General features: G+C 44.0%; 1 protein-coding gene across 1 annotated transcript in view; it reads left to right on the top strand.

Moving 5' to 3' along the window:
• ros1 (c-ros oncogene 1, receptor tyrosine kinase) overlaps positions 1 to 8,999 on the top strand; it is a 26,361-nt gene extending 17,362 nt beyond the window's left edge. The window contains exons 19-28 of the mRNA XM_063223939.1: positions 320 to 406; positions 1,192 to 1,330; positions 1,524 to 1,689; positions 3,122 to 3,186; positions 3,404 to 3,533; positions 4,268 to 4,365; positions 4,719 to 4,922; positions 5,699 to 5,833; positions 6,603 to 6,772; positions 7,082 to 8,999. Of these exons, the coding sequence (XP_063080009.1) occupies positions 320 to 406; positions 1,192 to 1,330; positions 1,524 to 1,689; positions 3,122 to 3,186; positions 3,404 to 3,533; positions 4,268 to 4,365; positions 4,719 to 4,922; positions 5,699 to 5,833; positions 6,603 to 6,772; positions 7,082 to 7,527 (1,640 nt within the window). The 3' untranslated portion in view covers positions 7,528 to 8,999. The remainder of the gene's footprint in view (positions 1 to 319; positions 407 to 1,191; positions 1,331 to 1,523; positions 1,690 to 3,121; positions 3,187 to 3,403; positions 3,534 to 4,267; positions 4,366 to 4,718; positions 4,923 to 5,698; positions 5,834 to 6,602; positions 6,773 to 7,081) is intronic.
• The last annotated feature ends 6,629 nt before the right edge of the window (positions 9,000 to 15,628 follow it).

Consider the following 15,628-nt stretch of genomic DNA (forward strand, 5'->3'; position numbering starts at 1 on the left):
TTGTTGGAAGTTCTTTTGTCACAATGCACTGTGGTCCATGTTAAAAGGATCATGTACAAATGCCTCACGATCAAAAGAGTGACAATTATTCTCTGATATAATACATAGTCTCTATTGCCAAGTAAGATATCCAGCACAAACCTCCCCTCTCCCCCTCGAGCACCTGGCTGCCCCCCAAACTGTCTGCACATGATATTGCTCTTGGCTCGAACTTTTGCAATACTATTACAACAATATTACAGCAATACAACAAGCTATATGTTTCTCCTTTTGTATTACATGTTGAGTATTACCTCCCGCTGTCTTTCTTTGCTTCTAGGTCCTTCTACAGAATCAGATGCCATCGTAATTGTATTCGGCGTGTTGACAGGCGCCCTGCTGGCTCTGATCATTACTGCTGTTTTCAGTGAGTAGCGAGTTGAAACCATTTTAGCAAATAATGATGCGAAGTAAGAATGCATACTAATCGGACAAACTTCCTCCATGAGCTACACACACTGGTCTGGTCTTTTGGGAACTTCTCCCCGATCTGGAACTGGGCTGTGTTTCTTGAAAGCGTACTTGCTAACCAGCTAGCAACTTGGGTAGTTGCCAATGGGAAATTGCATTGCAACCAACAAAGTACTTTGTAGCTAATGTAGTTAACAACTATGGTTTTGAGAAATGCACCCCTGATCTAATCGATTGTTGTTTCATAACAATGCCTGCTCGCATCGATAAGTCACATGATCTGTATGGTAGACTACCACATATTTATTATGGTGAAAAATGGTATTAAGTTTAATGGTATTAATTAATGCATGATAAATGGCATGGTATATCAATGGTAAGGTGAGGTATTAAGATTAAATATGATATTTATTATACTGTATATTAAGATCAGAGATCTGCTTTGAAAGAATTTGTTGGTGGCAAAGGCAGAGAAATGGTAGATGAAGTCATGCCTTCTGAAAATCACTCCAGTTGGCCTACACACTCCCCACCTATATGCCTACACAGGTCTGGGTAGAGAGATAGGTTACTCATTCAATGATCATTAGTTCATACGGTCCTGTGGACATCAACTGGTTCACTGATATGGAACACTTACTGTACTCTATATGCCTGTGGACATTGCATCTGAATATGAAATGGCGATGAGAGCAGGCGTCCCCGATGTTAGCATGTTTGTCTTTATGTTTATGTGATTAGTTTGGTTTAGGCGAAGAACTGGAAAAGAGTCTGACTTACCCACCCCTCTCTCGGAAACCCCGGCACCTCAAGGTCAAGACAAGGAGCTGGAGCAAATTAGAGGACTGGTTGGCATGGCAACTGCCTGTTATGCTATCAGGTATGTACAGTGTAGTTGCTTTGGCAATCACCAGTTTCACTTTCAGGAAGAGTACCTCATAGTTGCTACAGTAATCACCTGTTAAACTGTCAGATATGTGCGGTACAGTTGCTATGGCAAACAGCTCTTACGCTGTCAGGTACAGCTTTAGTTCCTATGGCAAGGACCCATCACCTCTGGTTTCCCCTCACAGAGCACTGCCCGTTCCGTCCGAGATAGACACACTTCCCGTGTTTCCCAGAGAGCAGTTGAGACTGCAAAGGCTGCTGGGTAGTGGTGCGTTTGGGGAGGTCTACGAAGGCATCGCCTCAGGGATGGCGTATGAGGAGCTCAAGTCGGACACAAGGGTCGCAGTCAAGGTCTTGTCAACATTCTGTCACTTTTTATACAATTATATACACTTAACTATACTGCCCTACAAACGTGCAGTAACAATGCCAACATTGAAACTAAGAAAAAAGCCTTCAAAGCCTCAGTATTAGGCTGAATAGTAGTAGTAGTAGTAGTAGCTTTATTGTCCCCCATGGGGGAAATTTCTTCTAGTGAGAGGTGCGTAAGACATGAAAACAAACACAATACAGTCAGATTACCAAGCACATTTACCCCAAGCAACACATTCCCCCATTACACAGACAAGACATTGGACAAAAACAGACATCATCCATCAACAGTGGTCAGTCCCAGTTAACCCCATAGTGAGGACAAAGCATGGGAGGATGTGCAAGCAGCAAATGAATAAATAGATAAGCAAAACATTAAGAAGTACACTCAAAGTCATCACAGCAAGCACAATAATCCATGTAAGCGAAGCCATAGTAGACGAGGACTGTTGTTGATGGTTAGACGAGTTAAAACACGATTCACACAAACATAGAGTTTAAAAACAACAAAGACGCACAGGTCATGTCAACACGCCTCACTCACTGCTAGGGGTGGGTATTGGCAAAGGGTTCACGATTCGATGCGCATCACGATACACATGCCACGATGCGATTCTATCACGATGCATTGCGATTCATGTACTACTGTGTTGCATTGCGATATTTACTTCAGTAAATGTGTAAAATACAGCTTATTTGTCAGTTGCTGTGTAGCTTTCATAAGTCAGTTCATTCTATTTAAGCATTTTATCATCTGGGAGAGAGCTTACATCACAACAGAAATATTACCTACTCTCTACTGAACAAAATAACCCGTGGGAAATAGAATTTTATTGTTATCAAATAATCAATTGTCATGAATCCATGCAGTATATTGAGAAAATAAGTATCACGATACCTTGTCATGAATCGATGCATTGTATCGTGAAAGTAAGTATTGCGATGCATCGATTCGACGATTATTTTGCACACCCCTACTCACTGCAGTCGCCACAGAGCAGCGCCCGCCTCACCTTCAATGTCACCATCAAGGTGGTGGGACCTCACCTCCCTCACTCACTGCAGTCGCCACAGAGCAGCGCCCGCCTCCACCTGTGTGAAATGAATATAGCAATATTTCTAAAATGGGACACATTTGGACCATAAGGCAAAACCGAGAACGCTAAAATGTTATTTCTGTTTGGAATGAACAAACTGGAGAAATCATTCTGGTCTGGCGAGAGCCAGGCTAATTCAGCTACACCGGTTTGAACGGTAATGACTTTGGTAATGATGCGGTGCCAGACTGTGCTCTTCATGCTGTAGTCTGGTCTGCCAGGCTGGTGTAGCCTAGTAGTGCATGTGGCCCATTGATTCAATGATTTGACCCAATTCTGTTAACCATGACTGCAATGCTTCCTTTTCATGACAGACGTTGAAGAAAGGAGCCACCGACGATGAAAAAAGTGATTTTCTTAAGGAGGCACACCTGATGAGGTACAGTACTAGGAGGAACTTTCTGATCTGATTTTGTCAACAGTGAACAACTGACTTATGATTAATTGATAAGCTGCATTCCAACTACCCCCCCAAATCTCAATGTTTCACCCCCGCAAAAATCCTGATTAAATCTAAAAATTCAAGTTAAAAATGAGATGAAACGCTAAATTTACATTAAATTCAAAAGGTATGTATATGCGTTGTGTTTCTGTAGTCAGTTTGCACACCCCAATATCCTGCGTCTGGTGGGGGTGTGTCTGCTAAACGAGCCCCAGTACCTGATCCTGGAGCTGATGGAGGGAGGAGATCTACGCTCTTACCTGATGGAGGCCCGCCCCTCACCTGTGAGTATGGAAGCCCCTTAATGCACGCCATTCCACTAGTGGAACACTGTAATAGCCACTGAAAAACCATAGTAATAGACCACTATGACAGTACCCAGGGTCTTTAGTAATACATTACGACTTGGTCAGTGAAAAACCTTTAATACCATAGTAATAGACCACTATGACAGTACCCAGGGTCTTTAGTAATACATTACGACTTGGTCAGTGTAACATTTAATTCATAACAGGGGCCGTGGTTTACTGGGTTAACACATTTCAAACAGTATTATGTAGACAAATTCATGCCCCAATTAGAATGGCCAGGGTCTCGGAAAGTGGCTGAACAAAAAAAGGTTGCACCATCCAGTGGCTTACACAGACATTCGGGAGGCAGGTGCTCGCGGGGGGCGGGGGGTGGCGGGCATGTGGAACTTTAAGCTGCCTTACTAGGCTATGGAGGCAATATATTATTTTGTGGGCATTATTGTGATGTGCATTTGATCATCAAGCATTTGTAGATGAGTATGTCAGCATGAACCACAGCACATTGTGACCAAAAAAATCTAAAAAAGGAGCTTGCAAAAAGGTCAGGTGCTTTAGCACCACCTTGTCCCTATCTGTGCACACCTAAGCCGTCGTCAGGCACTGACAGGTCAAAGGTTGCATTACCAACTGCACGTTGAAATTGGGCGGAATAAATGATGCATTCTTTGTGTCTGTGTCTGTGTCTGTGTCTGTGTCATGAATGCCAGGACCATGGGCCTCTGCTCAACCTTGGGGACCTGTTGGACATCTGTTTAGACGTGGCCAAAGGCTGTGCCTACTTGGAGAAAATGCACTTTGTACACAGGTATGATATTCGGCCTACCATAACAATGTCTACTGTTGGCATAGTAGTAACTGTGATTGACCATTGCATCAACCAAGGTTTTTAAGTTATGCATGTGAAAAAGCAAATTCTGCTCCTCTATTGTAATTTGAATGTGAATTGAATGTGATAGAATGTGATTATAGGAACTATGCCTTCAGCATCTACAACTGCATCTACAGCTACAAACAGGGAACACTGGGAAATGCACTGTAGAGTGTGTGGCAAGATTTCTGATTTTTTTTCTTAATCAACTCGACTGCACTCTATTCTACTCAACTCTACTCTGCTTTATCTACTGTATACTACTCCACTGTACTCTTCTATACTGTTAGGGATCTGGCGGCCAGGAACTGCCTGGTGTCTGTGAAAGACTACACGGCTCCTGGGCGTGTGGTTAAGATCGGGGACTTCGGTCTGTCCCGGGACGTCTACAAGAACGACTACTACAGGAAGAGGGGAGAGGGGTTGCTTCCTGTCCGATGGATGTCGCCTGAGAGCCTGACAGATGGTGTATTCAACAAGCACTCAGACGTGTGGTGAGTATGGGCTGGGAAATTCCTTTTTTTGTCATGCATTTCGTTATTTTACGAGTATACACACTGAATCTAGGCTAATCCCTACTCCAAATTGTTCAACTGGTGTATTGTACAAGTGGTGTATTCAACAGGGTTAGTTAGTTATGTGCATTGGGCTGCTGCAAGTTGCTGACGTTTTTCTTCATCATACTGTACGTTTACAATAATATTATAACTCCAAATTCACTCAGTCATGCCCGCTAACTTTGAGTAAAACAATATTCCCACCTGCTTTCTCATGCTACTCCACCCCCAAATGTTCATGTTGAAATACATTTGTTTTTTCCAACCCGGATATAAGATGTAGACCAGGCTCCTCTAAGAGCTCCATGACAACAGGAGGCCTGTGATGTAGTGGCCATTTCTAGGGTTGTGGCTGCACTTTGACTGTCATGGCAACAAGCCTGGCTCTTTGGTTTAGCGTTAATGTGTAATGTAATGCCAAAGTGTAAGCATAATATAATGCAATGTAGTGTAATGTAATGTAATGTAATCATTAATGTAATGTAATGTAAAGCAATGTAATGTATTGATGCCTATAAGTGTAGGTGTAATGAAATGTAAAGTAATGTAGTGCCCACGTTTAATGTAATCTACTGTTATGTTAGTATAATGCAATGTAATGTAATGTAATGTAATGCCTAAATTTTAATAATAATGTAATATAATGTAATGTAATGCTTGTGTGTAAGAGCAATGTAATGTATTGTAATGCCTCTCCTTGTTGTCCCCTACAGGTCGTTCGGGGTGTTGTTGTGGGAGGTGTTCTCCCTGGGGAGGCAGCCCTACCCTGCCCTTACCAACATGGAGGTCGTGCACCACATCAACTCAGGGGGGAGGCTGCCACCACCACCAGACTGCCCCGGGAGCCTGTGAGTTTGGTCTCCTCATGCCTATGGCTTTATTTTGTGTGATCTGTGTCCACATATGTAATCAAATAACTACACTGTCTTTTTAGTTGTTGTTGTTGTTTGATATGTCTTTCTGTCTTTCATGTCTGGTTCCATCAGTTGTGATGCAGGCCCCATGAGGACAATAGAGTTTTAACTAACTAAATAACAACACATTACGATTATGATACTGACCCTGACAACTCAAGTGCACAGAATGCACAGTGCCATATGTGATAAACATGTACTGTATGTACTGTATGTTATTAGAACTAAGTATATATGGCACAATGCTGTATACTGTGTGTTTCGTTTGAGTTGTGGGTTCTTCAATAAACACACCGGTACTTGAAGAGAATGGTCTTTATATAGTTATCTGGTTGCACTTCATATTACAGGCGTACACAACTGTGTTACTACTACATTGTACTGCTCTGAACACTGTATGTTCTAACACTAGGCTTTTATGCCATGCATGGGCGCCACCTATCTAGCTCATAGGGAATTACACCATTCAGGGTGACCAATCACTGGTTTATATCATTACACTGTGTGTCATATTTTGATGATTCTCTAAAACAGCCATGTTATCTTACATTTTATTTTAAAAACTCTATACTGTATTTAGCATCTCTTTTTGCCGCCAGTAGATACAAAGTGATGTTGGCTCTCTAAAAGAGCCATGTTGTGTTTTATTTTATTTTAAAAATGTCTACATGCTCTATTTCGTTTATCTTTTTACCGCTGGTAGATACGAGGTGATGTTAGCGTGCTGGTTGAGGGCACCCAAGGAGAGGCCGAGCTTCAGGCGCCTGGAGAGCCAGTTGGTCCGCCTAAGGGAGACTGAGGTGGAGGTGGAGAGGAAGCTGAGAGAGGAGCTCCAGGGGTCCAGAGGAGAAGTGAACCTGGCCTTCCAGGGCGGTGAGGATCTAGATTCTGTGGAATATATAATTGCAGAAATGTAATGATGCTGTACTGATAACTTGTCTGCTATATCCGGTAGAGTTTTAAATGAAAATACTTTTTAATACTCTGCTTATGTTGGAATTGTGACACTGTCTATTTGTAATGAAATCTGCCTTCGGTGGGGTCCTACAGCAACCTGTAGCCTAGGGACCCCAGGCCTTCTTTATCCGGCACTGATCCTATGTAATAGTTAGATGAGGAGGAGAGGTGTGGTGTGTGGATCCTATGTGATAGTCCTCTGTGTGTTGTTCATGTCTGTACCAGATGAGGATGAGATGAGTTGTGCTGTGGACCAGGACGAGAGCCCGGATGTCGGCCTCACACACGTGCTGAGCGAAGAGGGACTCAACTACTTGATGTTCAGCGCTGACGGCGGAGACAAAGAGACAAGAGACGCTGGAGAGAAAGAGCCAGACGCTGCACAGCAGTCTGATGGGGAGACTGCTACAGACCATCAGCTGTCCTGCAGCAGCAATGAGACCCTCAACTACCTGATGTTCAGCGCTGACGCTGGAGACAAAGAGACCGATGCTGCTCAACAGTCTGATGGGGAGACTACAGACTACTGGAGACCAAAAGAGTCTGTGCAGCAGTCTGATCGGGAGATTACAGGCCATCAGCTGCCCTGGAGCAACAGCGAGGAGGCCCTCAACTACCTGACGTTCAGCACTGACAGAGACACAGAACCCGACGCTGCACAGCAGTTATGATGGGGACACGAGACCATCAGCTGCCCTGCAGCAACGAGGAGGCCCTCAACTAGCACTGACGCCAGAGACAAAGAGACAAGAGACGCCGGAGACAACTACGTGGCGTGTGGTGCTGACGCCAGAGACAAAGAGACAAGAGACGCCGGAGACAACTACGTGGCGTGTGGTGCTGACGCCAGAGACAAAGAGACGAGACACACTGGAGACAAATAACCCAGTTTGAAATTATGCTTTTGCACACCTCTGTAGTTGGAAAGATTGCGTAGGATGCTACCTCAGTGGGGCTGTCTTTGAAGTGTAAAGAAATCCCACACAGTCCATTCCACCAGCAACCTTTAAGACAACGTTTCGGTCATCTGACCCTGAAGAAGGTGGGATGACCGAAATGTTGTATTAAAGTTTGTTGGTAGCAGTGTGCCGGATTTCTTTACACTTGGGCTATGTTTACACTGCAGATCGGATATGCCAATTCCGATTTTATGCTCAGATCTGATTTTTGACCGACCCATTTACATCTATTCTGCCAATAACCCAATTCCGATTCATGCCTGTTTACATTTGACCAAATCAGCGCATAGCATGCACACATGAACCCAACACCTTGGCCTATGTAATATGTCTGAGTGCAGGACGGGCTTGGGAAAACATTGCAGTGCTTGCGGAAATATTCTCTCTACATTGCACTGCACTGCACTGCACTGCACGCGCTCTCTCTCTCTCTCTCTCTCTCTCTTTCTCTCTCTCTCTCTCTCTCACTCACACACACACACACACCAAGCCTATGCGCTCTCCTGTTCAACTGGGTGCAGAGAGCTGGCAGGACACATCACACGCACGCGCACATAACACACGTGGAGATGAAAATATGGACTAATTGTTGTTTAAGCAGTTGTACATCTTGCATCTCATTTAATCTTTTAATGCATTAAATAAGTTATTCCGTTTGAAGTGACGTTGACTGTAGCGTCATGTCGAATATTAAAACGTTATCCAGTGGAAGGAATATGATTATCTTCTAGTAGGTCTATTTAGCCTGGTTCTCACCGACGGTGTCTGTGTACCATCTGGTAGCACTGCCGTTAACATGCTCTTCTCGAGTCAGAAAATAAATGGTGCATTTATTGCAACTCACCACCAACAAATTCCTCCAAAAACGTTTTCTGTTCATCTCTAAAGAGTCAATATAGTCTAGAATCTGTCCTGTGACTCATCAATACAAGCTGCCATTGACATTTAAGCAATAAATGCTCAGTTTATTTTCTACTCGAAAAGAGTATGTTAATGGCAGCGCTACCAGCAGTGGCGTGCACAGACATTTTGGGGGGCAGGTGCTGAAGGGGGGATGTTAAAGACATGTATAATTTCCGGCTGCCTTATTAGGACATAGTATAGAGGCTACATTATAATTGAACATTATTGTAACATTCTTTTGATCATGAAGCATTTAAAAAAAAATTGGACCAGAGTACATTGTGACAAAAAATGTATGTATACAGTATATACTGTATATTAAAAAGAACTTTCAAAAGGGGCATTTCTTTGTTCCGTATGGGCAAATGGGCAAATGCTTTAGCACCACCTTCTCCCTATCTGTGCACACCTATGGCTATCAGTGTGTCTGGCTATCAAAGGTACTGTACGACAAGAACCTGACACACACGACTGTGTGGACATAGTCATAGAGCAGGGGTGGGGAACCTATGACTTGAGGGCCCTTTACGGCCCTTGAGGCTGTTTCATGTGGCCCCCGATGTAATTTTAATGTTATGCAGCTTCACATGAGATATGACATATTTTGTAATGGAATCTTAGAAAATACATTTGCAATACAATTAAGTTATATTCAGGAGACATAGAGAAGGAGTAGCCTGGCTCTCGCGAGACCCCTAGTGCTTCGTGCATCTTCGTTACACTTCGTGAGCTCGCACAGGGATGACAATCCATCTGCGCGAGAGTCAGGTTAGAGAAGGAGAGCTCTGTTTTAAAGGTGGCTGCCTTCAATAAAGGCCTAAACTGCATGGTGAAATCCTGGTTGGTGTCCATAGTGCGGCCCTCAGATGAATTTAAAGTGGCCCCTCGAATGAAAAAGGTTCCCCACCCCTGTCATAGAGGGTTGCACAGTGAGGGGGAACAGGCGGGACCTCACTGTTGCTAAGCAGGAGCAGCCGTGGGTGATGTTCCACCAGCCACCGACCGATCACGCTGAGGCAGCGTGACCCCCACAAGAATCCTGACGGTATCCTGAAAGGCAGAAGGAGCCTGTAATACATTTGCAGGACTTTAACACCAGTCTATTAATCTGCCCCTGCCAAGCCACAACGAATTTCACTGCATTCCTCAACTTGATTCCACTATCGTCTGGGTCCGGTGCCGCTAGGCAACGCTTAACCATTATTTGTTTTGGTTACGCACCATGTCATCGTTTGTTTGTATGGAGAAATAGTAGAATTTAATAGGCCTATATATATATATATATATATATATATATATATATATATTTTAAATACCAAAGTTTGTTGTGGTAATGTGTGATGTCAATTCTCATTTCTTTGGATAATGTTTTGAAAGAATGTGCATCTGCGTGATTTAGCGTCAAATATTCGGTAGTTCTACTGCAATCAGTGGAACGAGAGCGCATCTTTCGCACACCGGAACCGACGCGTTCCCGTTACCAAACAACAAATCGAGGCAAAAAATTTAAAAAATCTCCACATCAAGCCGGATAAATTCAGAAACTTAAACGGATATATTGTGCGTTTCCACATGCAGCCTGTACCGAGGCGCGACTATACTCACGTACCCGTCGTCAAGGCTTATTTTTAGAAACGCACGAGATGACGACTATTGTGCAATAATAGACCAATAAAAAGTCTTGTTGGTGTTTTGTACTGAGACGCGACTATACTCACCTGCCCGTCGTCGGCAAGGCGTATTTTTGGTAACTCACGAGATCACGACTCTTTGGTATGGAGAAATGCAACAATATTGTGCAAGAATAGGCCCATACAGTGGCACATTGAGTTGAAGAATTGGTCTGTTGCCCACGATCTCAACCTTTTGGCAAAGCATTTCCTTGCGCGACAGTGTTGGAGACGGCCAACCAACATTTCATATTTCTGCGCCCTGCCTGGAATGAGCCATTTCCCCCAGTCTTCCTGATACCAATGCACCGTGAGTTTGCCTTTTAAAAAAATAAATTGTGGTTTTCAACTGAGGCTGTTCGTAGGCCTGCCCTTGACAAGCCAACGAACTTCCTGAAATCAATTCCATTCCGATGGGGTTCGAGCGCCGCTGGGCAAGGCCTGGCCGTCACCAAGACCAATTTCAGATACGCACGACGTCGTCGCTTATTGGTGTGGAGGAATGGTTGATTTTTTTTTAATGGCCGAAACGAATTTCACTTCATTCCTCAACTTGATTCCACTCTGGTGTGGGGCTGGTGCTGTGGCCTGCCCATCACCAAGATTTGTTTTGGTTACGCACCATGTCATCGCTTGTTGGTATGGAGAAACAGTAGAATAGAGGTATTTTTAAAATGCCAAAGATGGTTGTGGTAACATGTGATGTAATGTATCATTGCCATGGAGAATGTTATGAAAAAATGCACATCTGCGTGATTGCAGTAGAACTACTCTGACGCGCAATCAGTGGAACGAGAGCGCATCTTACCGAAGCCGACGCGTTCCCGTTACCATGATTGTTTGTTGTGGCAACATGCATAGTTACCCATCATTGGGCATCGATAAATGTTTTTAAACAACACATCGAGGAAACAAATTTATATCTCCCCCACATCAAGCCGGATAAATACAAGTTCAGAAATTTAAACGGATACATTTGGCGTTTCCACATGCAGCTTGTAGAACGATAGCGCATTTCATCAAGATCAAGAACACGAAGTCCTTTAAAAAGTCATGTTGATGTTTTGTACTGAGGCGCGACTATACTCACCTGCCCGTCGTCGGCAAGGCGTATTTTTGGTAACTCACGAGATCACGACTCTTTGGTATGGAGAAATGCAACAATATTGTGCAAGAATAGGCCCATACAGTGGCACATTGAGTTGAAGAATTGGTCTGTTGCCCACGATCTCAACCTTTTGGCAAAGAATTTCCTTGCGCGACAGTGTTGGAGACGGCCAACCAACATTTCATATTTCTGCGCCCTGCCTGGAATTAGCCATTTCCCCCAGTCTTCCTGATACCAATGCACCATGAGTTTGCCTTTTAAAAAAAAAATTGTGGTTTTCAACTGAGGCTGTTCGTAGGCCTGCCCTTGACAAGCCAACGAACTTCCTGAAATCAATTCCATTCCGATGGGGTTCGAGCGCCGCTGGGCAAGGCCTGGCCGTCACCAAGACCAATTTCAGTTACGCACGATGTCGTCGCTTATTGGTGTGGAGGAATGGTTGGTTTTTTTTAATGGCCGAAACGAATTTCACTTCATTCCTCAACTTGATTCCACTCTGGTGTGGGGCTGGTGCTGTGGCCTGCCCATCACCAAGATTTGTTTTGGTTACGCACCATGTCATCGCTTGTTGGTATGGAGAAATAGTAGAATAGAAGTATTTTTTAAAATGCCAAAGATTGTTGTGGTAACATGTGATGTCATTTCTCATTGTCATGGAGAATGTTATGAAAGAATGCACATCTGCGTGATTAGAGTAGAACTACTCTGACGCGCAATCAGTGGAACGAGAGCGCATCTTACCGAAGCCGACGCGTTCCCGTTACCATGATGGTTTGTTGTGGCAACGCATAGTTACCCATCACTGGGCATCGATAAATGTTTTTAAAGAACACAACGAGGCAACACATTTATATCTCCCCCACATCAAGCCGGATAAATACAAGTGCAGAAATTTAAACGGATACATTTGGCGTTTCCGCATGCAGCTTGTAGAACGATAGCGCATTTCATCAAGATCAAGAACACGAAGTCCTTTAAAAAGTCTTGTTGATGTTTTGTACTGAGACGCGACTATACTCACCTGCCCGTCGTCAGCAAGGCGTATTTTTGGTAACTCACGAGATCATGACTCTTTAGTATGGAAAAATGTAACAATATTGTGCAAGAATAGGCCCATACAGTGGCACATTGAGTTGAAGAATTGGTCTGTTGCCCACGATCTCAACCTTTTGGCAAAGCATTTCCTTGCGCGACAGTGTTGGAGACGGCCAACCAACATTTCATATTTCTGCGCCCTGCCTGGAATGAGCCATTTCCCCCAGTCTTCCTGATACCAATGCACCATGAGTTTGCCTTTTTAAAAATTAAATTGTGGTTTTCAACTGAGGCTGTTCGTAGGCCTGCCCTTGACAAGCCAACGAACTTCCTGAAATCAATTGCATTCCGATGAGGTTCGAGCGCCGCTAGGCAAGGCCTGGCCGTCATCAAGACCAATTTCATTTACGCACGACGTCGTCGCTTATTGGTGTGGAGGAATGGTTGATTTTTTTTAATGGCCGAAACGAATTTCACTTCATTCCTCAACTTGATTCCACTCTGGTGTGGGGCTGGTGCTGTAGCCTGCCCATCACCAAGATTTGTTTTGGCTACGCACCATGTCATCGCTCGTTGGTATGGAGAAATAGTAGAATAGAAGTATTTTTTAAAATGCCAAAGATTGTTGTGGTAACATGTGATGTAATTTATCATTGCCATGGAGAATGTTATGAAAGAATGCACATCTGCGTGATTAGAGTAGAACTACTCTGACGCGCAATCAGTGGAACGAGAGCGCATCTTACCGAAGCCGACGCGTTCCCGTTACCATGATTGTTTGTTGTGGCAACATGCATAGTTACCCATCATTGGGCATCGATAAATGTTTTTAAACAACACATCGAGGAAACAAATTTATATCTCCCCCACATCAAGCCGGATAAATACAAGTTCAGAAATTCAAACGGATACATTTGGCGTTTCCACATGCAGCTTGTAGAACGATAGCGCATTTCATCAAGATCAAGAACACGAAGTCCTTTAAAAAGTCATGTTGATGTTTTGTACTGAGGCGCGACTATACTCACCTGCCCGTCGTCGGCAAGGCGTATTTTTGGTAACTCACGAGATCACGACTCTTTGGTATGGAGAAATGCAACAATATTGTGCAAGAATAGGCCCATACAGTGGCACATTGAGTTGAAGAATTGGTCTGTTGCCCACGATCTCAACCTTTTGGCAAAGCATTTCCTTGCGCGACAGTGTTGGAGACGGCCAACCAACATTTCATATTTCTGCGCCCTGCCTGGAATTAGCCATTTCCCCCAGTCTTCCTGATACCAATGCACCATGAGTTTGCCTTTTAAAAAAAAAATTGTGGTTTTCAACTGAGGCTGTTCGTAGGCCTGCCCTTGACAAGCCAACGAACTTCCTGAAATCAATTCCATTCCGATGAGGTTTGAGCGCCGCTAGGCAAGGCCTGGCCGTCACCAAGACCAATTTCATTTACGCACGATGTCGTCGCTTATTGGTGTGGAGGAATGGTTAATTTTTTTTTTAATGGCCGAAACGAATTTCACTTCATTCCTCAACTTGATTCCACTCTGGTGTGGGGCTGGTGCTGTGGCCTGCCCATCACCAAGATTTGTTTTGGTTACGCACCATGTCATCGCTTGTTGGTATGGAGAAATAGTAGAATAGAAGTATTTTTTTAAATGCCAAAGATTGTTGTGGTAACATGTGATGTCATTTCTCATTTTCATGGAGAATGTTATGAAAGAATGCACATCTGCGTGATTAGAGTAGAACTACTCTGACGCGCAATCAGTGGAACGAGAGCGCATCTTACCGAAGCCGACGCGTTCCCGTTACCATGATGGTTTGTTGTGGCAACGCATAGTTACCCATCACTGGGCATCGATAAATGTTTTTAAAGAACACAACGAGGCAACACATTTATATCTCCCCCACATCAAGCCGGATAAATACAAGTTCAGAAATTTAAACGGATACATTTGGCGTTTCCGCATGCAGCTTGTAGAACGATAGCGCATTTCATCAAGATCAAGAACACGAAGTCCTTTAAAAAGTCTTGTTGATGTTTTGTACTGAGACGCGACTATACTCACCTGCCCGTCGTCAGCAAGGCGTATTTTTGGTAACTCACGAGATCATGACTCTTTAGTATGGAAAAATGTAACAATATTGTGCAAGAATAGGCCCATACAGTGGCACATTGAGTTGAAGAATTGGTCTGTTGCCCACGATCTCAACCTTTTGGCAAAGCATTTCCTTGCGCGACAGTGTTGGAGACGGCCAACCAACATTTCATATTTCTGCGCCCTGCCTGGAATGAGCCATTTCCCCCAGTCTTCCTGATACCAATGCACCATGAGTTTGCCTTTTTAAAAATTAAATTGTGGTTTTCAACTGAGGCTGTTCGTAGGCCTGCCCTTGACAAGCCAACGAACTTCCTGAAATCAATTCCATTCCGATGGGGTTCGAGCGCCACTGGGCAAGGCCTGGCCGTCACCAAGACCAATTTCAGTTACGCACGACGTCGTCGCTTATTGGTGTGGAGGAATGGTTGGTTTTTTTTAATGGCCGAAACGAATTTCACTTCATTCCTCAACTTGATTCCACTCTGGTGTGGGGCTGGTGCTGTGGCCTGCCCATCACCAAGATTTGTTTTGGTTACGCACCATGTCATCGCTTGTTGGTATGGAGAAATAGTAGAATAGAAGTATTTTTTAAAATGCCAAAGATTGTTGTGGTAACATGTGATGTAATTTATCATTGCCATGGAGAATGTTATGAAAGAATGCACATCTGCGTGATTAGAGTAGAACTACTCTGACGCGCAATCAGTGGAACGAGAGCGCATCTTACCGAAGCCGACGCGTTCCCGTTACCCATCGCGATGCCTTTCTCGAGTTGTTGCCAGTTGGTTGTAGCGTTCTGCGTGGCGTAGCAAACTTGCAAACTGCTGAAGTAGTTGGATACCAGCTTCTGGATGCAGGTTGGGATGTAGAAGAACTCCAAGGCAAAGTTGATGAGCTGATGGGGGACAGAACCATAGGCATTTTCCAGATCCAGCCAGACAACGTGCAGGTCTGACTTGTCACGCTTGGCTGTCTGAATCTGGTTCCAAATCATG

The sequence above is a fragment of the Engraulis encrasicolus genome, chromosome 19 (assembly GCF_034702125.1).
Source record: "Engraulis encrasicolus isolate BLACKSEA-1 chromosome 19, IST_EnEncr_1.0, whole genome shotgun sequence".
NCBI lineage: Eukaryota > Metazoa > Chordata > Actinopteri > Clupeiformes > Engraulidae > Engraulis > Engraulis encrasicolus.